Genomic DNA, 26,041 nt, shown 5'->3' on the forward strand with positions numbered 1-26,041 from the left:
CCCAACCTGCAGTCGTTAAATAGAGTCGGACCGGCGTGACACGGGCTTCCTCCTCCAGCCACGAACGCCGCCTCCGCCACGATGCCGCCGCCGACGCTGATGCTGCTGCTTCTGTCACTGACCCTGCTCAGCACGTGCCGCCTCTGCCAAGGTGAGACGACGCACTACGCTGTGCCGAATGATGGCAGCATCTATCTCAGATCTCACTGTCTCTCTCTGTGTGCGTCTCTCGATTGCGAGCCGTGCCCCCTGTCAAATACGTCGCACAACGCGCTCCGACCATTAATATTCACTCAAGAACATTGCATGAGATACTTCCAGTTGCGTTCAGTGGTTCAGAACTGCTTTTGTAACTTCATTTGCGGCAGCAGCGTAATCATTACTTTTGTTAATTGCCCGTATTCTCTGGAATATGAGACGCTACGTTTTTTTTGTTACCCTGTGATTTAAATTACAAAAAGTTGGGGGTGCATCTTATACCCTGGTAGCTGTGCTGCGTAAGTTCATGGACACGAGGCACAAGTTTGGGGTGCGTCTTACTTTCTGCAATGCCTCAATCCAGAGCAATGTGGTACTATTGAGAATGTGGTAGTATTGAGAGAAGAAGTAGTAGTTAAAGCAAAATATGTACTTGCAATTATTTTAGCGCTGATAATGTCACTATGAGCATTATGAGAAGTAAATTTGTCATGATTGTTCGTAAAAATATATAGTAATAAGAGGAATGCGTAATTGTTACTCTTATGAATACCATCTGCGATCTCGTGGTGTATGAGATATTGCTTTTTTTTATTACACTGAAAGTTTAGAATAGTTGCGTGGCTGGGTATCTCGTGCGTCTAATCTCGAGTACTAAGTTCACACCGCTGACATCCTGGGTTCGAGTCTGGGTGGTCAGCTGGGGTTACACTGAGCATTGCAAGTGTAGCTAGAGGAGAGATGGTTCCAACCAAGTCACCAATCACCGCACACAAAACTCTGTTTTTAGATTATGATTTTTTTTTGTCACTTAAATCAGATAATTCCATTTCTGATTGATAAAAAAAATTGGTATAATTATCACGTGAAAAAACACTCTTCGTGAAGGAATATACAACAGTTAGATATGCAAAATAGTGTGGTTAGAGACGTCTTCTGCAATGGCTATAGAAGTAGTTCTGTGGTGTATTTTTCCAGGGCCGGTTTCTGAGCGGGTGATGATGCAATGAGATCTGCGCAAGTTCCGGTGTGGAAAATGCTCGGTCTCGTAGCATAATGATGATGATGATGATAACACAACTGGAGTTGGGGAGATAAATATATATATATGACTCAATTAAACTAAGTTGTTTGGTGATGTTTCTGCATTGTCATTTGTGCACAAGAACACATAACAAACACAAAAATCAATAATACGTTTATCAATAAGACTGTAGCCTTAAAGGTACAACAATATATAATAGGTGACGTTTCAGGCAATAACCCTTCTAAAGTATTCTGAATTTACATAAACCAAGGTGTGAGGGACTGGTATACTATGAAGTTGTAATTGGTCAAATGTGTCTTGAGGGTGAGATGACAGTGGCAGGCAGAGCCTTACTCTTTGGGTCTTTCGGTAAAGTCACGTAGATAGGTTCAAAGAAAATAACAAAAAATAACAAACAAAAACTACGACGTTTCGATCGCAACACAAGCGTTCGTCATCCTTCCTGATAAATGACGACAAACGCTTGTGTTGCGATCGAAACGTCTGGAGTTTTTAGTTATTTTTGTTATTTTATTTGAACCAATGTTTGTGACTTTATCGAAAGACCCAAAGAATATGAATTCCTGCAGTCACGAAAGCCTTAAGTCAAGAGGTAGAGCCATGTTTTCATCATCGGGTTCTCTACATTCTTTTGCGATGGAAAATTGATCGTTTTCAAAAGAACCATTTTCCTCTGCCCGGCCATCGCTTCCATATACAACAGTGCCACCAGGAGGGTTCCCACCTCTGAGGTACAAAACACTGGCACACGTCATGGGATGAAGAGGGATAATCTCACAATACCACAAGAGCACACAACCACATGCAAATGCATCGTATTGCGTGGTGCATTATTACTATTACTGCTGCTGCTACTATGCAGCTGACATAAATCAGGAATTTCAATGTCCCGGAAAGACTTGGTGGTATTCCAGGACATGAGCTGCCTCAAAAAATTAGAACGATCCTGGGAAAACCGGGACAATTGGCAACCCAAGCGTCCAGGGCCGTACATAAAAGTTGCGGGGACAGGGAGGGAATTTTACCCTCACCATCACATCTGAAGGGGCCTCATGAAGGACAGCGGGTTGTGTGGGGGGGGGGGGGGCTCAATGAGCCTCCAAAAACGTTTTGTGGGCCCAGGTGGTGACTTTCGTTGCAGTAACCTTGTTAAAAAGCCATCTTTCTGGTGACTGACTTCTTTACCAACGTTTCTCTGGCAAGCCTCGGCTTCCACGAACGGCTGTGTGCGTGACATTTGCCAGGAGTAGGTCACCTTCTTGTGACAACATGCCCGCTCTGCATCAAGGGCATCGTCGCCATTGGAGTGACCAGCTGACACATCGATTTCGATGATAACGATGATCACATGCAGACAAACAATGAATCAGTGGGGTTGTCCTGCTTTGATAGCGTACCGTGTTGTGTTCAAAGCAGTGGAAGAATATCTAAAAGCAGATGTTATAAATGTCATTGAATACTTTCGTGCCATTCTGTAAGGTCATGTATGTATGTGGAACTTCTTTTTCACCCGACGGAGCCAGCCGTACTAATCATCATTGCATACAGTTATTTTTGTATTATTAGAGTTACGTTCTTGCATAATATATCATAACCCTATGAATATTTAACATTTTTTTACAACACTCTTAATACTTACCTTCAATCATATATTTATGTACACCGACATAAAAAAAAATATGGCAACATTAGACCTTCGTAGCTACCTAGGCTCAAGGTGAGAATCGTTGATATGCACGTTATACAGTACCAATAATAACACTGTGTAACAAAAAAACTACATTTTGTCTCTGGGTAGTAAGTGTTGTTTCCTAATTGCTTATGCCTCAAAAGTACAGAAAAACGGCTATTATTCCCCACAAACTTTGCTTTTGTGACCGGGACGGTGACATTTTTGAATGTACCTATTTTCAATGAGAAAACGTGTGCATTTGTGGCTTTCGTTTACATAAAGTCCTGGTCACAAAAGCAAAGTTTGTGGGGAATAATAGCCATTCTGTATACTTTTGAGGCATAAGCAATAAAAAAATAACAATTACTACCCAGGAACAAAAATTGTCTTACATCGTGTAATGTACAGTGCCTGGTCAATCCAGTCAATGCTGGATGAAGAGCACTCCCACTGTGTGTCAGTGATGGGGGGCTAATTGACCATACTTCACCACACTGATCAGTGCACGTTTGGTAAAAAAAAAAGCTATAATGTATAGAATATTGTCAATAATACAGGTGTTTTGGGGTTAGATTGTGTAAATATATAAATGTGTCGTTAAACCCGCCACCACCCGACACAGCCAATAAGTAAAGGTTGTCACGTAAAAAGAACGTGGCAATTCGTCACCAGTACAGCACACCGGTGTGCTGGAGAGCCAAGCCACAACATTTACCATCTGAGTACGACGTTTCGCTGGTAGTTACAACTAGCTTCATCAGGCGGCAGCCAGATTTGTGGAGAAATCTTCCTCCTGTTTTTTTTCCTTAAATAGAGGGGTGGTTGTGATGACATGACTTGTGAGCTTTTCTTGCGCGAAGTGGAGGGGAGGGGTGGGGTTAATGAAGGCATATAAATGACTATGGGTATCCACTGCCGGTTGGGTTATGTATATGGTGATTAATCAACGTACATTTATGCATGCGCATTATGCAAGCCCATCGTTCTCCTGTCGATTGGCGTTTTTTGGGGGGGGCAGATCGCGTAAATATAAATGCGTCTTGAAAACCATGTTGATCTGTAAATAGTAAAATGACAAATTGTGCAACTGAACTTGTAAATAAATGCTCTTGTGAAAACAAAATGAAAAAAAAAATGCATTCGATCCACTGAATCCCGTGTAAACGTTTCAACAAACGGAACGAAGAATAAAGTTGCCATTGCGATTGACATTGAGCACACAGAGGCAGATTAATGAACCACTTCACAGTGAAAAAGCAACCCGTAAATCGATAAGCCTGCTCCCCTCGCCTCCAGTTATCATATTCCAATTATGGGCAAAGTCCTTTACAAAGCCATAAAAGTACCTGAATGAGCAAAGATCAGGAAACACCCACGGGGTGTGGCTGAGTACCCTGAGCGTATGAACAAAAACTGCGCAGTTTGGGGAGTTTTAATCTTCACAAAAGTGTTTAACTTCCATTTTAGTGCACTCTTTTTTGTTTGAGTTTATACACACAAACACGTATTTTCATATAAGCCTCGCATTGCAGTACCATGGTTTTGTCATACCATAAGTTGCAACTTTGGTATTATTTGGCCAAAGTATGGCCTTGCCAAGGTTGGCAAGACAACCCTGATACAGGTGAATAGGTGGTGTGGGGTGTAGGCCCAACCCAAAGGTACAGTGAGGGTGAACGCAAAGGTTGTTTGGAGGTCAAGAGAATGTACAGCCAAATGTCACCTCCTGGACATAGCTGTTCGCAAACTCTACACACTTTAGGGCACCACTAAATGCCATTAGTGCCTCCGTGCGTGGATTCCAGTTGTTTGTGTTGAGTGTCTCGAGACCACAGCTTAATTGAGATGCTACATGAATACAAACAACATTGGTGTTGCATTGTCTTCGTCAATGGTGCAATGTTTCCTAGCAATTATATATTCAAAAGAAAAATGATCACTCTGCACGCAGTCAAGTTTTGTAAAAATCTATTTCGTGAAGAGGTGTTTTTTACATTTTATTATCTAAACGTGAGACAATCTTGATTTGAAGCTTTCGTGACTGCAGGATTCCATACTCTTTGGTTATTTTGGTAAAGTCACGTAGGTAGCAAAAATAATAGATCACGACGTTTCGATCGCAACACAAGCGGTCGTCCTCGGGCGCAAAAAAATAATCCAGCAGTGCAGCAGTGCTGGATTATTTTTTTGCGATCGAAACGTCGTGATATATTATTTGTATTTTGTTTTATTTTTCTACCTACGTGACTTTACCGAAAGAACCAAAGAGTATAAACGTGAGACGTTTCGCCAGCAGATATATTCCTCAACGACAGTGGGATTTTAGCTGACTAAACATTGTGGTCCACATCCCTAGTGGTTAACAGCCCCTATTAATGAGTGGTATGGGCTCTTAATAGCCCCAGGGTAGATAGGACCTTGATAGCAAGTCCAAAAGACAGCGTCTCTGGCAGTGTGGCACTGTCTAGGACAGAGGTTCAGCACCCTTTGAGTGGGGATGACCGTTGCTGGTCGAAGACGACTTCTGAGATTTTTTTTCATGAATCTACAATAGTCAATCATGTTTCTAATCTTTCTTGATATGTGTGTGTGTGTGTGATATTTAACACTACAGAAGTAAAAATGTAATTTGGACACAATCAGTTTAGTTTCCTGCAATGTTTTAACTCAGTGCACTTCTGCTCGAGGATTATAGAGTCGTAAAAAAAAATCGTCGTCGTCCACATTGTGACTCCAATACTGAGCAGCTGATGCTACTGATAGCGGGTTGGTAGTTGTTCACTCAAATAACAAAGCCCCAATTCATATGTTTCTTATATGTCATAAAACTGAGCCATTTAATATTGACTGCTGCTACATGTTTTTATTTAAATCTATGATCAGATCCCACTGGGCACCATATTCTCTGGTTCATAAGATGCATGTCATGGCGGGGGGAGGTTGGCGCCACAGTGCCAAGATGTTAACTACCTCGCCTGGTATGCAGGAGGTATTTGGTTCGATCCTGACAATGACGCCTATATATTTCGAGTTTGCATGTCTCTCTCCCCGTGCTCGCGTGGATTTTTCTCCGGATTCCTCCGGTTTTTCCCTCCACATTTGTAAACGTGCGTTTAGAGTATTTGACTGCGAAAAATAATTTCCACACGATAAGCCACTTTGTTGCGCTACCATTTGTGGCCAGGTCGCTTCTGAAAAAGAGCTATTTAACTCAGTGGGCCTCACCTGGTAAAATAAAAATAAAAGTTTAGTTTTAAATAGTTGTATGTTCCTCTCCTGTAATTAATATCAACATTTGAAGGTGCATCATTGAATCCAGTACGTGTGTGTGAGGCCATATTTGCATAACGTTACTGACACCAATTCCTTGAGCGAGTGTTTGCGCCTTCCTTTCCGAAGCGCCCTTAATGCAATAGGTGCCTAGAGCGTGACTATTCACGGAATGAACGAAGAACCGAGAATAAAGAAAGAGTAAAGATGAACTGACGTAATGAAACAAAAACATACACCGGGCGTTGGTCTCAGAACAGTCAGCAAAAAATAATACAATCGAGAAAGATAAAAACTAATGGTTTTGATATAGCAACAGGAAGCACGTCCGTGCCGGTCGGCGCGGTTTATTCGGCTGCGATGCTCCGTGCGGAATCCAGTGAAAGCACTCTTCAAAACCCGCAGGAAAAAAACCAGCCCGGGAGTAAGGGGGCTCAATGGCAACACAAGGATAGGGGAGAGGTGGCTTCTTTGACCTTTACGCTCATTTGTGCCCTTAAGCGGCTCTTTCCCAACCACAGCGCTTGGTAACTGATTGGCGAAAATAAAAGCCGACGAGTTATTTATATATTTACGTTAAATGTCAACCCTGTGCCCTGGAGGACTTTTTTTCGGCAACGCCTGAGCAGTAGCATAAGTGAACGCCAGCGGTCACGGTCCATCAGGCCGCAGCCATTAGGGCTGCCTGCAGATAACCACGTGCCCTACGGCGGGTGGTAGAGTAGGCGAGGATGCGGTCCATTGCCTGTGCCGTGAATGCTTCGAGTTATAGGCTTGGGTTGCTAGGTAGCTGGAAGGTGCCATTGCGGCAATGGATTCTTGAATCTATCCGTGCAAATCTTTGAGTGTCACACCCTTGTTGTTGTGCATGGATTTTCTTTGGGCACTCCCGTTTGCTCCCACGTGAAGCAAATCGACAATGAATGCTCAAAACGTTCCAAATCAGGACTCTCTTGCAAAAAAGTTTTGAGACCCAGTGACACTTTCGTTTGAGTCCACAAAGGCGCCACTTTGGCCAGATCTTTAACTATCTCGCCTGGTATACAGGAAGTTGTAGGTTCGATCCCGACCCTGACGCTTGTATATTTTGAGTGTGCATGTTCTACCTGTGGTCGTGTGGATTTCTCTGCGGGTACTCCGGTTTTTTCCCTCCACATTTATAATCAACGTGCGTTTAGAGTATTTAGCCGATATAAATTACCACGCGATAAGCCACTTCGTTGAGCTATCATTTGTGGCTGTGTCGCTTCTGAAAAAAAAATCAATATAGCTCAGCGGGCCTTATCTTGTGAACTAGAAAATAGTTTAGTTTTAGTTATCATTATCAATTAATTAAACAAAAAGAGGGATCAGGTGTGGGCGAAGCAGAGAGCCCACGGAAGCAGGCTAATGCAGCGTCCACCCGCAGTGAGAGTCACGCCGAAAGGGCCCTTTCCAGCTGATGGGTTTCTGCAATCCCAACAGTCAAGGCACGCTCGGGAAATTTTATTGAAAGTTTGCAACAAAATGAGGAACCACCATGGGGGCATTATATCGATCATTTGGCGGTGACGCTGCCGCATTGGCAGCAGAACACAAGCACAAACAACAATAACACTCGTCAATAACACATTCATCAACAACACTGTGACCTTTAAAGAAAAAACATAAAATGTGACGTTTTGGCCCATATTCATAGCACCTACGCTTAGCACCGCTGACTACGTACGGTGCAAAAGAAGTTCAAAATACATAGCACATACATGGAGGGTCATGATGAAATGTAAGAATCATAGTCCTGTAGCCCAGCCTATGATGTGTAAATAAATGACGTGTGGCTCATAGCTTCTGATCGGCGCCATCAGAATCCACACGCATGCTCATCGTGTCTTTTGATTAAATAACATATCGGGGGTTTTGTTTTTAAATGGGAGTAAGCAACAAATCAGAATCCAAGGCTTGCGGGTGTAAATGCAGAGTAGATGTTAAGATGTTCAATCACAAAATAGACACCGATTAGAAGGCATCAAGTCTGGGCAACCGCACATGCTTGTGTGCTTTTGCAAGTTCTCTCGTGGTTACGCAGACACGATGCCTTGTAATTGGTGTCTATTTGGTATTTGAACATCGTAACGAGTGGATTTACGCCAAAACGGAGTCAAATTACCTAGTGTTGTAACAGCTCTCTCGCTGGTTCAGCAGTTCCACTGGTGGATCATTTTTTTCCGACGACTGCTTATGTTGCGATCGAAACGTCGTGATATATTATTTTTATTTGATTTTATTTTTCTACCTACGTGACTTTACCGAAAGAACCAAAGAGTATTATAATGACCCTTTTATCATTCATCAGCTTGATACTAGTGAAAAGTTACCTTACTTATTCCTGTGTATTCCTGCCACTTTTGTGTGCCATGTCAAATTAAGTGTGTTCGTATCTGTGGATTAATGTTGAGAAACCACGTGGATCGCAGTGTACCTTACTTTCCTCTAGCACGGCATGCTCTAATGGCTCAACGCGATGCAATAACCACTCTGGCGTGCATTCCGTTGGTTATGCGAGCACACACAATCGCAGTGGGTCATAATTGCAAAGCCAGTTTGAGTACGGTCATTGCTATAATCCGAGCCGTTTGCAAGCACAATAAAGCAACGCTAACACACCAGCGGTGTGTGTGTGTGTGGAATCCTCGTCACTTGAATACCAATGTCAAAGCAATATTTTCTCCGAATCGTCTTCACAACATGAATGACTATCGCCTACAGCGACGGTTAAAACGTTTCAGCTGCGCGAAAGTCACAACTTCGTTTTGTTAATAATTCACTCGAGATAGATATATATATAATATATATTTTAACTTACAACTGAAACTGAAGTTACTCTTTGACCTCTGCTTCAAACACATGTTGTACAATTATACAATTAGATCATATCACATTGCTATGTAAGTGTTCGCAGTTCAACCCCTGCAGGTTTTACGCACTGCCCCCCCTATATACCTTCAGGGGCAAACGGTGGTTGCCTTTAGAGGAACTGCGGGCGGTGACCTCCGTCCAAGGTGACAGCGAAGGACGGCCCGGCGCCTCGTTCACGCCTCTCAGCGTTGACTTTCAGGGGAGAAAAAAAGAAAAGAAAACTTTACGTAACGGGGCCGGATCAACTGGTTGACGCTGGGTCTCTGCCAGTCTTTTCCTTGGCACGGTTTTGTAACGTCGCCCTTTGGCGCATGGCGGTTCACGGATCGGGTTGTCCTACACATGGTCCGGTCCAGTAGATTTTCTTTTTTTTTTACTTTCCCCGCCCCATGGACATCTGTTTAAAAAAAGAGCTTCATAGCTCATCGGATTCCTCCTCCGGTATATATAAAAAGAAAATGTGATACTGATTGGAGAGACGTGAGAGACCGCAAAAGGGGAAACACGAGAAACACGCACAAGTACTCTTAGGTTTTTCTTCGGTAAAGTCACGTAGGTAAAAGATAAAAATAAAAAAATAAAATTAATAAAAGTAAAATAAAAATTACGACGTTTCGGAGGCAACACAAGCTTCCGTCTTCAGGTGGAACCGTCACAGCACACTTGCTGTATCAAGTAAATTATTAATTTTTATTTTTATTTTTTACCTACGTGACTTTACCGAAAAAACCTAAGAGTATGAATCCTTGCAGTCACGAAAGCTTCAAATCTAAAATTACGCACAAGTCCTGTTCGCGTTGACCATACTTCACCGTACTCTTTGGTTCTTTCGCTAAAGTCACGTAGGTATAAACTAAAATCAATCACGACGTTTCGATCGCAACACAAGCGGTCGTCATCGGTCACCTACGTGACTTTACCGAAAGAACCAAAGAGTATGGATTCCTGCAGTCACGAAAGCTTCAAATCAAGATACTTCACCGTAGTAGTAGGTTTTTACTCTTTAAACTGGTACAAAAACTGACACCTTTATACAAGGCATCATGTTTGCAATAACCACAACACAAGCAGTCAAAATGCAAACAAAAGGAAACAATTCTGATAATGATAATGATATGCACTGTCAGTTTTTGTACCAGTTTAAAGGGTAAAAACCTACTACTATATTTTGCCACTGGTAAAGGAGGTCTCATAGTGTAAATACTTTACCGTGTTGGGTGAGTACGAGTTTGGCAAGAAGGGAGTGGGGGCCTTGGCCGGTTCAGATATCACTCACCGCTGATTCAACTCAGGAGATGGGCGCGTGGCAGAGTACCTGCTTGCATGTCTCACAAGGGCCCTTCTTTAGTGCAGAGAGGCAGAGGGTAGATTGAATCTCACCACTGTGGAGGGTGGCACGGTGGCGAGTTGTCAACTCCCTCGCCTGTCATGCAGGAGGTCGTGGGTTCGATCTTGACCCTGACGCCTGCTGCTGTATATTTGGAGTTTGTATATTCTCCCTGTGGTCGCGTGGATTTTTCTCTGGGTCCTCCGTGCTTTTTACCCTCCACATTTAGAATCAACGTGCGTTCACAGTATTCGACTGCTATAAATTTACGTAGCTCAGTGGGCCTTACCTGGTATAATATATATAAAAAAAATTGTTCAATCGTTTCAGATTTGAAGCTTTCGTGACTGCAAGGATTCATATTCTTAGGTTTTTTCGGTAAAGTCACGTAGGTAAAAAATTGCTTCAGCCGGATCGAACCTCACAATAATAATATCCAGGGCCTACCTTGGCTCCTCCCATCCCCAACCAGTATATATACAAGGACTGTTGTCTTGGAATTTCTCTTACTTGATACAGCAATCGTGCTGTGACGGTTCCACCTGAAGACGGAGGCTTGTGTTGCCTCCGAAACGTCGTGATTTTTATTTTATTTTTATTTAACTTTGATTAATTTTACATTTTTACCTATGTGACTTTACCCAAAAAACCCAAGAATATTTCAATCGTTTCGTTTCAAAATACCTCACAGTTCAAGACTCCACCTCTCTGGCCTCTCGTACATGCTGTAAAGAAGTGACCCCTTTGAGCCAAAACGCGTCACCTCTCCTCTACTTTTTCATCTTAAGGCCACAGTGTTATTGACGAATGTGGTGAGTGGTTTTTTTTCAACGGTGTGAAGGTCATCTTCCACTGATTGGCGTGCCCTGAAAAAGTGGAACATGTTTAAAGGCCGCTGACGAAGAAACGGCGGTAGACAATGAGCAGCAGATAAGCCCTTTAAAAGTAAACCCATGCTGATGTGAATTAACTTTGTTATAAAGTGTGTTTGTCAGACCATTTGTACATATGGTGATACAAAAGCACAGTGTGGAAGTCGTATTTTCTTGATGGAATTTTTTTCATCTCTTTGAAAAACCAAGTAATTCGCAGATACAAGAATGCTATTCTGTGGAGCTGTGGTGCTGTGGTTAGCACATTGCACGATTCGACCTGGCAACCTCAGTTCCATTCCGAACCACGGGGTTGATGTCAACAGTGATACCTTAATCGCTTCTGGGCTCCCCTCTACCGACGCATACTGATCAACACCATGAAGTTTGGTGACACAAACCTGTTCGACCAACACGACGTAGGGAGGCATCCATCCAGCAGTGGATTGACAAAGGGCTGGGCATATTAAGTGCAATTTGCCTTCTCTCTTGCAGGGAACACTGCAGGGCTGGACAGTGGGAAAACTGCAAAATCACCCCTTGGGGCGTGGAAATATAATTTATGAACGAGTGAGTGCATACCGTTTGGTGAATATTACCCAGTACCACTGCGCTCTTAATAAAAGTAATGATTAGAAGAGAGTCAAAGTCTCATGGGAATTAGCATGCGTACCACCCACCTGGGTTTAAAAAAAACAAATCCTAAAATTACACATTTTACATTGCATCGACCAGCGTTTTAGGCAAACGGTGTTAGGTGTTGGTGTCTTAATTAATTTTGCAAAAGCATGTTAGTGTTTAATCAATGGTGACAATTGTAGTAACACATTAGGGCAATGTAGACCTTGATAGCTAGAGTAATAACATAATTCATGGCACGTCAAGGGCGCTTGCTTGGCTCGTAAGGTTGGTAAATCCCTTTGCTAACATGACGCTGGTAAGGATAGGGGTGGTAAGGATTATTAGTGAGTCAACTCATTATTTGCAAATCACCAAAACATTATTAATAATAATAATTAAAATTATTAATGCGCATTCAATCCTAGGATCCCAATGCACAATGCATGAAAAGCAGGAAACACAAACAGAACCAGGGCAACCGACTAAACTAAAGAGTCAAAGCCACTTTAGAGGGATCGGTTTTCAAAGCAGACTCAAATATATCTACCGACTCTGATTGCCTGATTTCAAGTGGCAAGGCGTAGCATAGCTTGGGTGCCTCGCAAACAAAAGCCAAATACGCACCAAAAGAGCGCAACCTAGATTGGACTGAAAATGTCACTGACGACTGTTGGTGCCACAGCTTCTTTGCTGAGTGCAGAGTCAGCAAATTCCCCGTTCACTCTTTAACCCCATTAAAGTGCCATTTATTTAAAGAAAGTTGGAAAATCAATTGGATGGTGAGAAAAAAATCTACACGTCCTTTCAAACTAACGTACCCTTCTCGTGAGAAGGATACACATTTATAAGTCATTTATATATAATTGTTTTATACATTCAATAAAGATGGAGCAAATTATTTTAAATAAGCTGCACGTGATGGCTTCATTCTAATTCTCGACCGTATAATGTGCGTATGTAGAACTTCTTTCGTACCATACGTAGCCAACTGTGCTAATCGGAGGTGTGGGGGAAAAGCAACAGACTAAACAAAAAAAGCAGTTCTGAAGAAATTAGTTTTCAATCTCTCCATGCTGGTCAGTGCAGGCTGAAGGGAGGCTTCAGGATACATTGAAGCCTCTCTAATTGAGGTCTCTCTAATTGCCAGTGGAGTTATCTGCGGCGAGGCATCACGTTCGGATCGCCGGACTCAAGGCAATGTGCGCCGACTGCTGATCAACCACTCCATACACCACGTCATAGATCAAAGGCGTTAAAATACTCCAGCCGTGGCTGTTTGGGAGAAACGAATTCCACGTTAGAAACTCGCTTTCCGGCTCAAACGAGCATTGCGGTTGTGCTCATCTCCCGTTCAAAGCCCTGAGCCAGTGGCGGAAATTCCACATTTTTATGACGCGGGCGAGTCTCTCCACTGTTGACTTCCACTGTTGAATTGCCCACAAAGCGTTACCTATTTTATCGACCCGAGAGGGATGACGGGGCCGAGTGAGCCCTCAACCAGGATTTTAACTCACAACCCGTCAGAGCGGCGGCCGCTGGCTCCACCACCCAGATTGCTCGTCTCACGTGAGCGACGCTTCGGTGGAATTGAGCCGAGTTGTTTTACTCTTTTTCTCTCTCTCTCTCTCTCCATTCCTCCTCCGACTCTAATAACGGGAACGTGGCGGCCGCGGTGACGTCGCGTCTCACATTTTGCAGCACAGAACCCGCGGCTGGTGATCGACGTCGAGCCTTCGTCCGCGGTGGAGCACACCGTGGTCACCCTCTCCTGCTTGCTGCTCTACGTGGAGGACGACAACGCGACCTTCTCGTGGCACACGCCCGACGGGGTCAACGTCTCGCACTTCGTGTTCTCCGAGGACAACCGCAGCCTCAAGATCCCGAGCGTGTCCCGGGAGCACGACGGCACCTACGCGTGCCGGGCCCAGCTGCCCTCCGGCGAAGAGCTGCGGAGGGAAAAGCGATTGGACGTGCACTGTGAGTGAGCGCACGCACGCGTTTGTTTTTCGGCTGCGCGTCCGATCACTGCTCGCACAAATGTATTATTATCATCATCATCGGGATCATCATCATCCGCATCATCAGCAGTGGCAATGATCACCCTTTGCTTGATGAGGACTGCCACCTCTCACCATCTTACGATGCAGCAATCCACGCAGCACTTGCGCGCAAAACCCGGCTTCATGGCATCCGTCTCCAGAGTGGATGGACATCCTGCCTCGGACGCGTATCCGTTCCTGGGCTGCAGCTCCGTTATTGTTCTTGACCGTTGCCCCACCACCATCCCCTCGAGCCCGTGGCGCGTGTCCTGCCCAAGACCCACTTTTTATTTTTTTCATAATTCGGATGATGCCATGACACTGCGTGTGTGGGCCCCTTTACGTCCATCAATGCAATTCCAAGCACGCATCCTCCACGCATCTTCCACGCATCCTCCACGCTCACGTTTCGAGTTAGCCCGTGACCAAATCACCAGAGGTCGCAAACGGGTTTTGATTCCTTACCCGTACCCAGCCGCACCAGGGTCGCAAACGGGTACCCGTACCCGGCCGGGTACGGGTAGCCGGGTATCGGGTAGGGTACGGGTATCGGGTACCTGATTGCGACCTCTGCAAATCACCCAGATTGGGGCCTTCTCGGATGCTAAGCGGCATTGAGCCCGGACTGTGCTTGCACGGGCGACCACCATGCGTATCAGGTGTTACAGGCTGTGGGGCCACGCTGTGAGTGGCAGAGGGCAGTGCGGCAAAATCCACTGTTGTACTGTTCCTACACGCTCCCACGTGTATGTCCCCCTCACCTTCACCAACATGCACTGACCAGCATGGTGAGGTATGGTCAAACGAGCCTCACGATGAACATGGCACGGAGGAGGCCTTCATTCACAAAGGGCCGCACGTTATTTCTCCACGTGCTCGAAGTTCACATCAAACAGCCTCATACGCAATCCACACATTTGCATTGAAATAAAGGTGAAATCCAAACATACGTTGAAGACCTTATCTTATTGTAGATATAAACCCAGGCTGTGTCCCGGACATTCCGACATGCCTCTAAAGCTTCGTCAACGAGAGCGATTAAAACATATCATAAAATCGCGATCAACTGCATCCGTAGAACTCGACTGCACGAACTCCCTCCCGACGCCCTCTCATCGTGGATAGCAGTCCTCGACGTTGGCAACTAGCTCCTGAACGAATTGCTGCCGTACGCAAGAATATAATAGTCGATAGGCGATCCTAGTCTGTGTGCAATGCTGGTCTGGGTGCAATGCGCATCGATGGACCATATAGGAGGAGCAATTGCGAGGGAGAAGGAAAAGCAAACTTCACGAACTCCCTTCTGACTATCGGACGTCGACTTTGGCGCCCAGCTTCTGAACGCATTTGCTGCCATATTCAAAGTTAGGAGAAGCAACGATAGCACTCGCGTGACATCACAGTGATGACACTTGAACAACGGGAACACACCAGCGCAGCGACATCACTGGTGCACACCACGGCAGCGTGTTTGACCATTCTGACCTTTACTATAACGTCCTTAATCATTAACTAACTAACTTTCAAACTTGTGTCGGAGAGCCTTTGGGGTTTTTAGTTGCATCTTAAAACTAAGCTAAAATATTTTTATGTTACCAGGTGAGTCCCACTGAGCTAGAAAGTTCTTTGTCAGAAGCGACCTGGCCACAATTGATATCTCATTGAAGTGGCTTATGTGGAAATGTTATAGCAGCCAAAATACTCTAAACGCACGTTGAATCTGAATGTGGTGGGAAAAACTGGAGGACCCGGGGAAAATCCACACGACCTCTGCGAGAGAGAGACACGCAAACTCCAAATATACAGGCGTCAGGGTCGGTAACGAACGAAGTCACTTATCACGTGGATTTTTTTTTTATAGCAAACCAAATACTCTAAACGCACGTTGATTGTAGATGTGGAGGGAAAAACTGGAGGACCCGAAGGAAAATCCACGCGACCACGGACAGAGATAGCACCCACGACCTCCTGTATTATACCATGCGAGGTAGAAGTTCCACTGGTGTGCATGCACAACACAGATGTGAGCAATGAGGTTGAGCTCACGGGTAGGAGCAAGGGGATCATTGTTTCGCTAGACGGTGAGGGATGGCGACAACATGGGGAGGTCTTCACCCACCAGTGCATTGATCACGGCCGTTGTTGTTGTTGATGATGACGACGTACAAAATAATGCGTCCACTGAATTGGTCATTGGATTGCTTTTCTGGACGGCTCGGCGGTAGAGCGAGCGAAAACTCGGATCGTTGAGCGTTCGAATCCCAGGTGGGGATTGACTCAGCAGCTTATCATGCCCTTTGTTGTCGATAGCACAATTACAAAGTGTCTTGTTTCGGGACTGGGTTGTAATTCCAAACAACGCTTGGATTACGAGCGGCTGCATAAACCTAAGCGTCAAAACGAGCACCGCCTTGTGGGGCCGTTCAACAGTGGGTGCCCTACGGTTACACTCGCCCCCACCATAGAAACGTGGAATTTCCACCGCTGATCCTCCCACAGGGCTGTAAAACAGGAGGATGAACACCGGCGCCTTCAATGCTCATTGGAGCCGCGGGAAATCAATCGCGACATACTATAATCATTCACCGTCTATCGCTTTCGCGACCGCACGTGTTTCCGCTACCCCGCCGTTGCAGACGGACCCGAGTCGCTGAAGCTTTCCGTGCGCCACAAGATCGCCATCCACACGGACGGGAGCGCCACGCCGTTCGCGGTCAGGTCCGGCGAGTCGGCGAACCTCTTCTGCGACGGTAACTCCAACCCGCCCATGGAAATCCGGTGGAAGAAGGACTCCGTCGAGCTGGAGACCTACACCAAAAACCTCATGCTGAGCAGCATCCAGCTGGAGCACACGGGCGTGTACACCTGCGAGGGTTTCAACGAGGTCACCGGGGTCAAGATGGAGGCGTCCATCAGGTTCTTCTTGCAGGGTAACGAACGCAAGCGTTTGTGGGGCCGTCGCCTTGTCGCCGGTCGTATCCGCAATCATTCGCCTGCTGTGTACACCCTTACCAGCCCCTAACGACTGTCCCACATGTCCCCCCCCCCCCCCCCTCCTCTTTACCAGCGGGTAGAGTACGGTATTCGCTCGCTATTCGCGAACTCGCTATCCGCGATTTCGGCATCTGGAACTCTGTACGACTGCATGGAGAGATAGAGAAAGCAAGTGATGCGATGAAGAGAATGCGATGCGAGAAAGTGGTGAGATAAAGTGGCGAGATAAAGTGGTGAGAGAGGAAGCATATTTATGTATTTATATAAGGCCATTCATTTTCGTAGGCCAATATCATTATCCGCGAAATGTGCTCATCCTGAGCATCTCCAGAACGTAACCCTTGCAAATAACGAAGGAACACTGTACTACTAATTATGCGGGGGGGGTGGGGATAGAAAATTTGAATTTTTATTAAAATTAGCACCTACCAGATGGTGGGGATACTGTGAGGACAGGTAGAGAAGCTGACTGTGTTAGCGACTTTGCAGCGTCTGGTGGAGGCTGGCGAAGGCTGCAACGCATTGTTCGCCAGGTAGACTCCGTGGTGGTCTCGTCAATGGCTCTGTATGTACGTTGAACTTCTTTCGCACCGTACGTACCCAACCAAACTAATCGGAGGTGCGGGGGAAGGACAATAAACTAAACACGAAAATAAGTTCTAAAGAAATGGCTTTGGCCACGATGGCGTCTTGATCTTTTGAGATTGAACGCCCCACGACGTTGAGTTGAACATTAATAACGAATAACAATTGGCTTCATGTTTACAATGTAACTGTAACACACTACTTAGTGACACGGTAGCGAGATGTTAACTGCTTCGTCTGGTATACAGGAAGTCGTGGGTTCGATACCGACCCTGACGCCTGTATAATTGTAGTTTGCGTGTCTCTCTCTCCTAGTGGTCGTGTGGATTTTTCTCCGGGTCCTCCGGTTTTTCCCACCACATTCAGAATCAACATCACGTGTTTATAGTTTTTTGGCTGCTATAACATTTCCACGTGATAAGCCACTTCAATGAGATATCATTTGTGGCCAGGTTGCTTCTGAAAAAGAGCTATATAGGTTAGTGGGCCTTACCGGGTAATATAAAAAATAGTTACGTTTTTTAATTTGGTTTTAGTATGATTCTACCCGACCATAACCACCACCAACCCGCACTTACCAGCTTGGTGAAGTATGGTCAAACAACTGCACATGTCCGACATGGACCGAGGAGGCCTTCATCTGGCAGTGTATTGACAAGGGCCTGTACATTAATTACTTACATTGATAAAGCTGTTCTGTTATCACCGTCCTTGTAGCTTATTCACCGATATGAATGACCGGCACGTAAATAATTTGCTTTTGCCAGGGGTGAAGTGCGTAAAATAACTCTAGCAACATTTTCCCTAAGTTTGCAAAGTAAATCGGTGTGAACTAAGGGGAAATTCAATTCAGGCGACGGAGGGAAGAGGGGCGGAGGCTGCGGCATTGATGCCGGGGAAGGACATTTTTCAAATGTGTGCGGGAAAATGCCACTGAAACATTGCGGCGACAAGACACACCAACATGAAACCAATGATTCTAGATTTGAAGCTTTCGTGACTGCAAGGATTCATATAGGTTTTTTCGGTAAAGTCACGTAGGTAAAAATTTTTAATTAATAAAAGTAAAATAAAAATAAAAATCACGACGTTTCGGAGGCAACACAAGCTTCCGTCTTCAGGTGGAACCGTCACAGCCCGACAGCTGTATCAAGTAAATGAGGGATTACAGGAGATACCACTTCGTATATATAATGGTTGAGGGGGGCAGGGCCAGGAACCTAAGAATATGAAATCAATGCCTTACTAGCACAGGGCACCACACCAAAATGGTCGAGAACCACCGAGTCAAGAGGGCATCTCATGCAACCGGACACCGGAAGTTGTTTCATTGTTTTTCCGCCGCCCTACAGAGCCCGTGAGCAAGCCGTGGCTGGACATGGACAAGACTAAGGTCCTGGAGCGGAGCGGCTCGGTGAGGATGAAGTGTAACCACAAGGCCATTAAGGAGTGCTGGTGCGTGTGCTGCCATTCACCACTGACGCCTACGCGACGGTTTACAGCAACATCCGATCGATCGATTGTTCGAATCTTTTTTTTCCCCCGCGTGGGTAAGACACGTTCAGTTTAACGCGTAGCAGGCTTTCGCGACCGATATTATTCCTAATAAAAAGGTCCTAATAAAGGTTGGATCGCGTAAGCGTAAATGTGTCGTGACCCCTCCACCACCCGACAGGTGACGACAATCGTCCGGCTGCTCTCTGTCTAGTCAAGAGCGGAAGCAGGTGGATCGCTTCACTATTCTGGCCAATCGCTCGATGATGCCGGTTGATGTAGTCACCAGCGACAGGTCGTACTACTCAAATTGTAAACGTTGTGGATTTGCTCTCCCAACACACCGGTGGGCTGAAGTATTAACTATTCGGTGACAAATCTCTTGCTAATTGGCTGTGTCGGGTGGTGGAGGGTTACGACACATTCATACTTATGCAATCTAACCCAAAAACCTGTATGATGAAAGACACATTCAGCTGTTTCTTTTTTACAAGAATGACCCACGGGGGAGAACCTTGGGGGAATAATAATGAGGCTCCAGCCGCGGCAGCAGCGGCGGTGCCATATAAGTCGTAAACCTGCAGACACTTGAGTAGCAAACAACATTCAAATCATACTCTTTGGTTCTTGCGGTAAAGTCACATAGATATACAACAAAATATATTAAATCAAAATTTAATTTATTTTGTTTTATATCTACGTGAACCAAAGAGTATGGATCCCTGCAGTCACGAAAACTTCAAATCAACATTCAAATCATGGCACCAACCCAAGGAATACTGGCGGTAAGTAATGCAGGAATCAGTGCCGGATTATTCTCGTAGCAAAAGTAGATACAAATGCTACGGGCACCGCACTTTCAAGGGCCCCGCACTTAATTCTTTCAAGCTATCAATTCTGGTTCAGTGATTCTGCACTTGCTCTATTACTATAGTACTATACCGCCTTCAATTTGTATGAACGACTGGGTGCTTAAGGTTAGTGATTTGTCGTATTATCTGGCTGTATAGCAAATGAAAAAACACAATGACTTTACTAGGCAAGTTAAACATTTACGTGTTTTAATATTTAAGTGTTTTATATTTATTTAGGGACCCTTTATAACATAAGCTACAGGCCCCACACTAGCTTCATCCAGCACTGGCAGGAATACGTCAGCGACTCGTGCCGGGGCTTCGCTTAACCGCGCGTGCAAGAAGAGGAAGATCTCAAATCAAGGGAAGGAAATTTGTAAAAGTCCACGGGGTGAACACAAAGGGGCCGTGCCCTAGCCGGGACTGTTTGCAACTTGGTGGTTCCGTGTGTAACTTAACTACCTCGCCTGGTATACAGAAGGTCGTGGGTTCGATCCCGACCCTGACGCCTGCTGCTGTATATTTGGAATTTGCATGTCTTTCTCACGTGGCTTTTTCTCCAGGTTGTCCGGGTTTTTTCCCCCTCATTCAGAAACATGCCGTTGAGAGTATTTGGCTGCTATAAATGTCCACGTGATAGGCCACTTCGTTGAGGTCGCTTCTGAAAAAGAGCAATACAGCTCAGTGGGCTTTACTTGGTAAAATAAAAAGTTTTTTTTCTTGAAATTCCATTACGATGATCCGTATATGCTCAGCGACACCCTCATTCGCCTCCTGGGTAAATAGCGGAGAATCGTTGAGGTCAGTGACCCAAGTCACCTGGAATGCTCCCAATTTGTTCGGGACCGTGAAGCTAAGCAGGTTTGAGCCTGGAATGAGTGTTTGGATGGGTGACCATGACATGTGATATAGGTGGCCGTGGGGCTACTGTACGAGAGGAGTAGTGAAGCGAATTCCATTGTCTTCTTGGTTCTTTCGGTAAAGTCACGTAGAATGGAAATGATAAAAATAAAACATAATAAAATAAATTATCACGACGTTTCGGCCACAACGCAAGCAGCCGTCCTCAGGTGGAGAACAGGTCTGTCGAGAAGACAGAGTCTGAATGAACTTCAGACTCTGAATGAACTTCAGACTCTGTCTTTTCGACAGCCCTGTTCTCCACCTGAGGACGGCTGCTTGCGTTGTGGCCGAAACGTCGTGAGAATTTATTTTATTATGTTTTATTTTTATTATTTACATTCTACGTGACTTTACCGAAAGAACCAAGAAGGTGAATCCCTGCAGTCACGAAAGCTTTAAATCGAAATCGAATTCCATTGTTTTTATTATGTCTGTGCTTCCAACGTCCCTGCCTCCCAACCTGGTCAATACTCACCGACGATTCATTGAACTGAGAGACATAACGACGGAGACCACATGGATAAGAGACCACACGCAATGAGTCATTATCATTGTTTCAGCAAAATAAGTGACATTGGGCAGGACAAGTAGCTGTAAGTGACAATGGTCAAAATATAATTATGGACCCTTAAGAATGTGTGCTGTCCATGTGCAGCGTTCCAGTCGTGCTTGCTAATTCCGCTTGCCACTTCGGGGCTTATCTTCTTGGTTCTTTCGGTAAAGTCACGTTGAAGGGAAATAATAAAATAATAAAAATAGAACATAATAAAATAGTTCTCACGACGTTTCGGCCACAACACAAGCAGCCGTCATCAGGTGAAGACCAGGTCTGTCGGGCAAACAGCTTGCGTTGTGGCCAAAACGTTGTGAGAATTATTTAATTATGTTTTATTTTTATTATTTTATTATTTCCCTTCTACGTGACTTTACCGAAAGAACCAAGAAGATGAATCCCTGCAGTCACGAAAGCTTTAAATCGAAACTTCGGGGCTTGCTTCTTGCCCGCGTGAGGCGCGATATCGAACACGAAACAATGATGCCGCAGCTGTAGGCACAAACATCCATAACCCACTGCGCCCTCTCCCTCTACCGTCATCCCTTCCGCCCACATCCAAGGAAAGGGGGCTGGGAAATGGGGAGTAGTTGCTGTCCCACACAAAAAAAAAACTCACACATTGCGTGTATTTTTTATATTCTTGATTCTTTCGGTAAAGTCGCATAGATAGAAAATTTTCATTTAATTAAAATAAAACAAAACACTTTTTTTTATTTAAGTAAAAAACCACGACGTTTCGATCGCAACACAAGCGGTCTAATGAAGACCGCTTTTAATTTATTTTTATTTTATTTTCTATCAACGTGACTTCACCAAAAGAACCAAGAAGATGAATTCCTGCAGTCACGAAAGTTTTAAGTAAAAATTTAGTTAGTTTTTTTTGACATTAATGTCGGGCCCCTATATTCATAATCAAAGTTTTTGGGTTCAGATCGCGTTATTTATAAATGTGTCGTAACCCTCCACCACCCGACACGGCCAATCAGCAAAACAAGTGTCGCGTTGACAAAAGACAAATAGTTCACTGCTTTAGCCCACCGATGTGTTGAAGCGTGAAACCACAATATTTACAATAATATTGGTCGCGAAAGCCTACGTGTCAAACGGGCCCCTATATGTTTATTCTTTTTAAAAGCTTCAAATATGCCAGGACTGATCGGCGCTGCCCCTGCTGCCCCACAGGTACGTGTGGCTCTGGAAGGGTTGGCCCGTGCCAGTGGACAGTGACAGACGCTACACGCTGTCCGATGTCGGGGACGCCCTGGAGCTCGATTCCGTGTGGATTGGCGACGCCGGGGAGTTCCAGTGCCTGGTGCAGAACAACGTGAGCGTGGAGACGAGCGATGCCGTGCACCTGCAGGTGACCGGCGAAGGTCAGTGGTGGTGGTGGTGGTGCAGGCGGCGCTACGTGCATCTCGCAACATCTCGCACCGGGGGCCACCTCGTGGCCTCGTTCCTTCTCCGTCGACGCACTTGCGCGCCGTCGTCACTGCCGCCGTCCAAGCGTGCATTTAGATTATTTGGGCTGCTGATGCTGCTACTGCTGCGATAGATTTCGACGTGATAGGCCACTTCGTCGAGCTATCATTTGTTGGCCAGGTCGCTTCCGAAAAAGAGTTTTTAGTTTAGCATCTTGATCTCGATCGGGCTTCACCATCAGGGCCCCCCTATTGGAGCATAATGGCGGGCGCCCCCCCCCACTCCTCCAGCGTGTGAGAGTGCGGTGGACGTGCCTCCGTACGCCCCTGGTGAAGCGTACACATGCAGGCCTTTTGTCAAGTTCATTTATAGTCAATCCACCGCTGGATGAGGGCCATGTCAAGCCGTGCAGGGCATGGGTGGGACCTATATTGGCCATCGCCAAGCCGGTCAGCGCTGGATGGTGAAGGCGGCGAGCGTAGATGTGAGAGAGTGGAAGTTGCGTTACAATGGATTGTGCTGCGTTGCCCTCTAATGCCCACAATGTGGCCACAGGCGTGGTGGTCACCCATGCTAAGTACAATCCAGGCTCAAAATCCATGCCTAACCTACGGGTGCTGAAGAGATTTGGCACCTAGAGGGTGGTTTGGTCATGGGGCGAAGTGAGTCGTGCTTGATCCAAACACTTTTTGTGACCCCGTGTGACAAAAAGGGGGGGGGGGGGGTGACGTCATTTATGGACGGCCCCTAATCTGGCCAGGTGGGCTTAGTGCAAGACCAATCAGCTTAATGTAAAAATCTGAAGTATTTCGCTTCGCTTCAATTGAACTGACAGTCTGCGCTTGGAAAACACAGCTCAGCGTTTCGTCAGATAACAGCAGCAATGTTGAGATTGTAAGCCAACGCAAAAGACGAACCGCATCGTGTCCACACCTTGCCAAACAAACCCGCCTGGCAATTATCGGCGTTGGAAACATCGACACATTTTCACGCAAAAACAAATGTCGTGAAAAGAAACGCGAGGCAACTAAGAGGACCGCGGTGCAGTTCTTCAGGAACTACCGATAGTTTTTTGCATTATGCAGCAATGCCAAGTGACTATATTTTTTGTCACGTTGTCGTGTCGCTTGAAACGTCTGGGAATGCCGTCATGCACTCATATTTCTGTGACCACGGGGTCGTCTTGTTATTTCCAGGTTTGCGTAGCCAACGCATGAAACGGGCCCAGTCTCACAGCTGTTGGACATGCCGTTTCTTGTCCAGACCCTTATCGGTCGTTGCATCACGGTGGCGAGATGTTAACTACCTTCGATCCCGACCCTGACGCCTGCTATATATTTGGAGTTTGCATGTGCTCTCCTCCCCGTGGTCACGTGGATTTTTCTCCGAATCAACATCACGCGTTTAGAGTATTTGGCTGCTATAAATTTCCACATGATAAGCCACTTCGTTGAGCAATCATTTGTGGCCAGGTCGCTTCTTGAAAAAGAGCTATACTGATTTAAAGCTTTCGTGACTACAGGGATTCATCTTCTTGGTTCTTTCGGTAAAGTCACGTAGAAGGGAAATAATAAAATAATACAATTTATCTTCTTGGTTTTTTCGGTAAAGTCACGTAGAAGGGCTGCTTGCGTTGTGGCCGAAACGTCGTGAGAATTATTTTATTCTTTTATTTTTATTATTTCCCTTCTACGTGACTTTACCGAAAGAACCAAGAAGAAGAGCTATACTGCTCAGTGGGCTTTACCTGGTAAAATAAAAAAAAAAGTTTAATTTAGTTCAGCATCGCTTCTCATACTCCAGTACCCATTGTTACCTCTCACACGGTAGTGGAACCACCAACAAAACATGGCCACTCCTCAACCGTGACAATTTTCCCACCACTATTATACGATGCACGGTTGGCTCCGTACGGTGGGAAATAAGTTTAACATACGTAAAATACGTTGTCAGCTACCGACATCACTCATGTTTGTTTTTTCTTCTTCTTGTTGTTGTTAGATTCGGAGACCATGAATCAAGTGAAGGTGGTTGTCATCGGCCTGGGAACCCTGTTCAGCTTGGTCGGTGTAAGCCTTCTTGTTTGTTTCCTTAAAAATAAAGTGTAACTCTTCATCATCACCATCACCCGTATCATGTTCACAACCCGTCATTAAATCCATCCCTCCCATCTTTTGAAAAGCATCGCCCTTCATGATCACCGCCATTATCATCATCACCACCACCACCAGCAGCATCGTCAAAAAGTGAAGCCGGTTGCTCGCTCGAGCCAAATTGAACATCGGATACAAACTTGCAGAGTTATCAACGCAACTGTGTGAAATTCCAAGGTCGTTTTCGACTTATTTAAGTGAAGATACACTCATGACAAGTCACAGCAAGGCCACAATGCAGTAAATGTTTTATACATGCATCCAATGTATGTTGAAGTCTACTTATGCAATTTGATGCACATGTTCGGTCATTCAAAACAAAGATGGGTATCGGTCAAAACCGAAGCCTTTTTACCACCCCCTTTCAATACGATTCTTAAGCATCATTGTGAACATCACCAGCACTACAAACTCCCGTCATTTCTATATTTATATTCATCACAAATCATCGGACATAATAACATCCACTTTCACAGCCTTCACTTTGCATGTAGGGACATCTCCCTCGTGACTGATACGCGACTGTGATGTATTGGAATTCTAAAGATCAGCGGTGGGTGATAACGTTTGAAATTAAAGCCGTGTTGTCGAAAATGCAAAGCCAAAACAAAATAAAGAACCTACAAAGACATGAAACCTCTTCTTGCGTCATGATTTTTCGCATGTTTTTTGTTTGTTATATAATGAGGTCAATAATGTGTTTTCACAACTATTTGAAGCAGTTTTTTCTTGCTGTGGTTGTCCCACCTGATGACGATTGATTGTGTTGCGATCGAAACGTCGTGATCTATTATTTTTCAACCTACGTGACTTTACCGAAAGAACCAAAGAGTATGGATTCCTGCAGTCACGAAAGCTTCAAATCAGTGTTTTCACTCTTACCAAGTCCACGATTAGAATGAGTAGCATAGTAGTGTGATTGGCATGGACCCCTGGTGTAAGGAATTAAATTGGGCCCCCTGTATAATTTCCACCCTCTTCGTAGCCTGGTGCCGAATACTCTCTTAACTAAAAAGCTATTTTCTTTATTTACCAAGTGTCATCCACTGAGCTATGTAACTATTTTCAAAAGCGACCTGGCCACAAATGATAGCTCAACTTAGTGAAAATGTATAGCAGACAAATACTCCAAATGCGTGTT

General features: G+C 45.1%; 1 protein-coding gene across 1 annotated transcript; it reads left to right on the forward strand.

Annotated features, from left to right (window-relative positions):
- LOC144728621 (cell adhesion molecule CEACAM2-like) lies at positions 1-25,536 on the forward strand. Its single transcript, XM_078608174.1, has 6 exons — positions 1-151; positions 13,602-13,880; positions 16,579-16,872; positions 18,874-18,976; positions 22,511-22,701; positions 24,749-25,536. Exons 1-6 carry the CDS (start codon positions 82-84, stop codon positions 24,853-24,855), a joined length of 1,044 nt encoding a protein of 347 aa, XP_078464300.1. The 5' UTR covers positions 1-81; the 3' UTR covers positions 24,856-25,536.
- Positions 25,537-26,041: the final 505 nt, after the last annotated feature.

The sequence above is a fragment of the Lampetra planeri genome, chromosome 29 (assembly GCF_965212315.1).
Source record: "Lampetra planeri chromosome 29, kcLamPlan1.2.h2, whole genome shotgun sequence".
NCBI lineage: Eukaryota > Metazoa > Chordata > Hyperoartia > Petromyzontiformes > Petromyzontidae > Lampetra > Lampetra planeri.

Coding starts and splice junctions, on each gene's coding strand:
- LOC144728621 (XM_078608174.1), top strand. CDS start 82: ATGCCGCCGCCGACGCTGATGCTGCTGCTTCTGTCACTGACCCTGCTC. Junction 152..13,601: donor CACGTGCCGCCTCTGCCAAG/GTGAGACGACGC, acceptor CACATTTTGCAG/CACAGAACCCGCGGCTGGTG. Junction 13,881..16,578: donor AAAGCGATTGGACGTGCACT/GTGAGTGAGCGC, acceptor CCGCCGTTGCAG/ACGGACCCGAGTCGCTGAAG.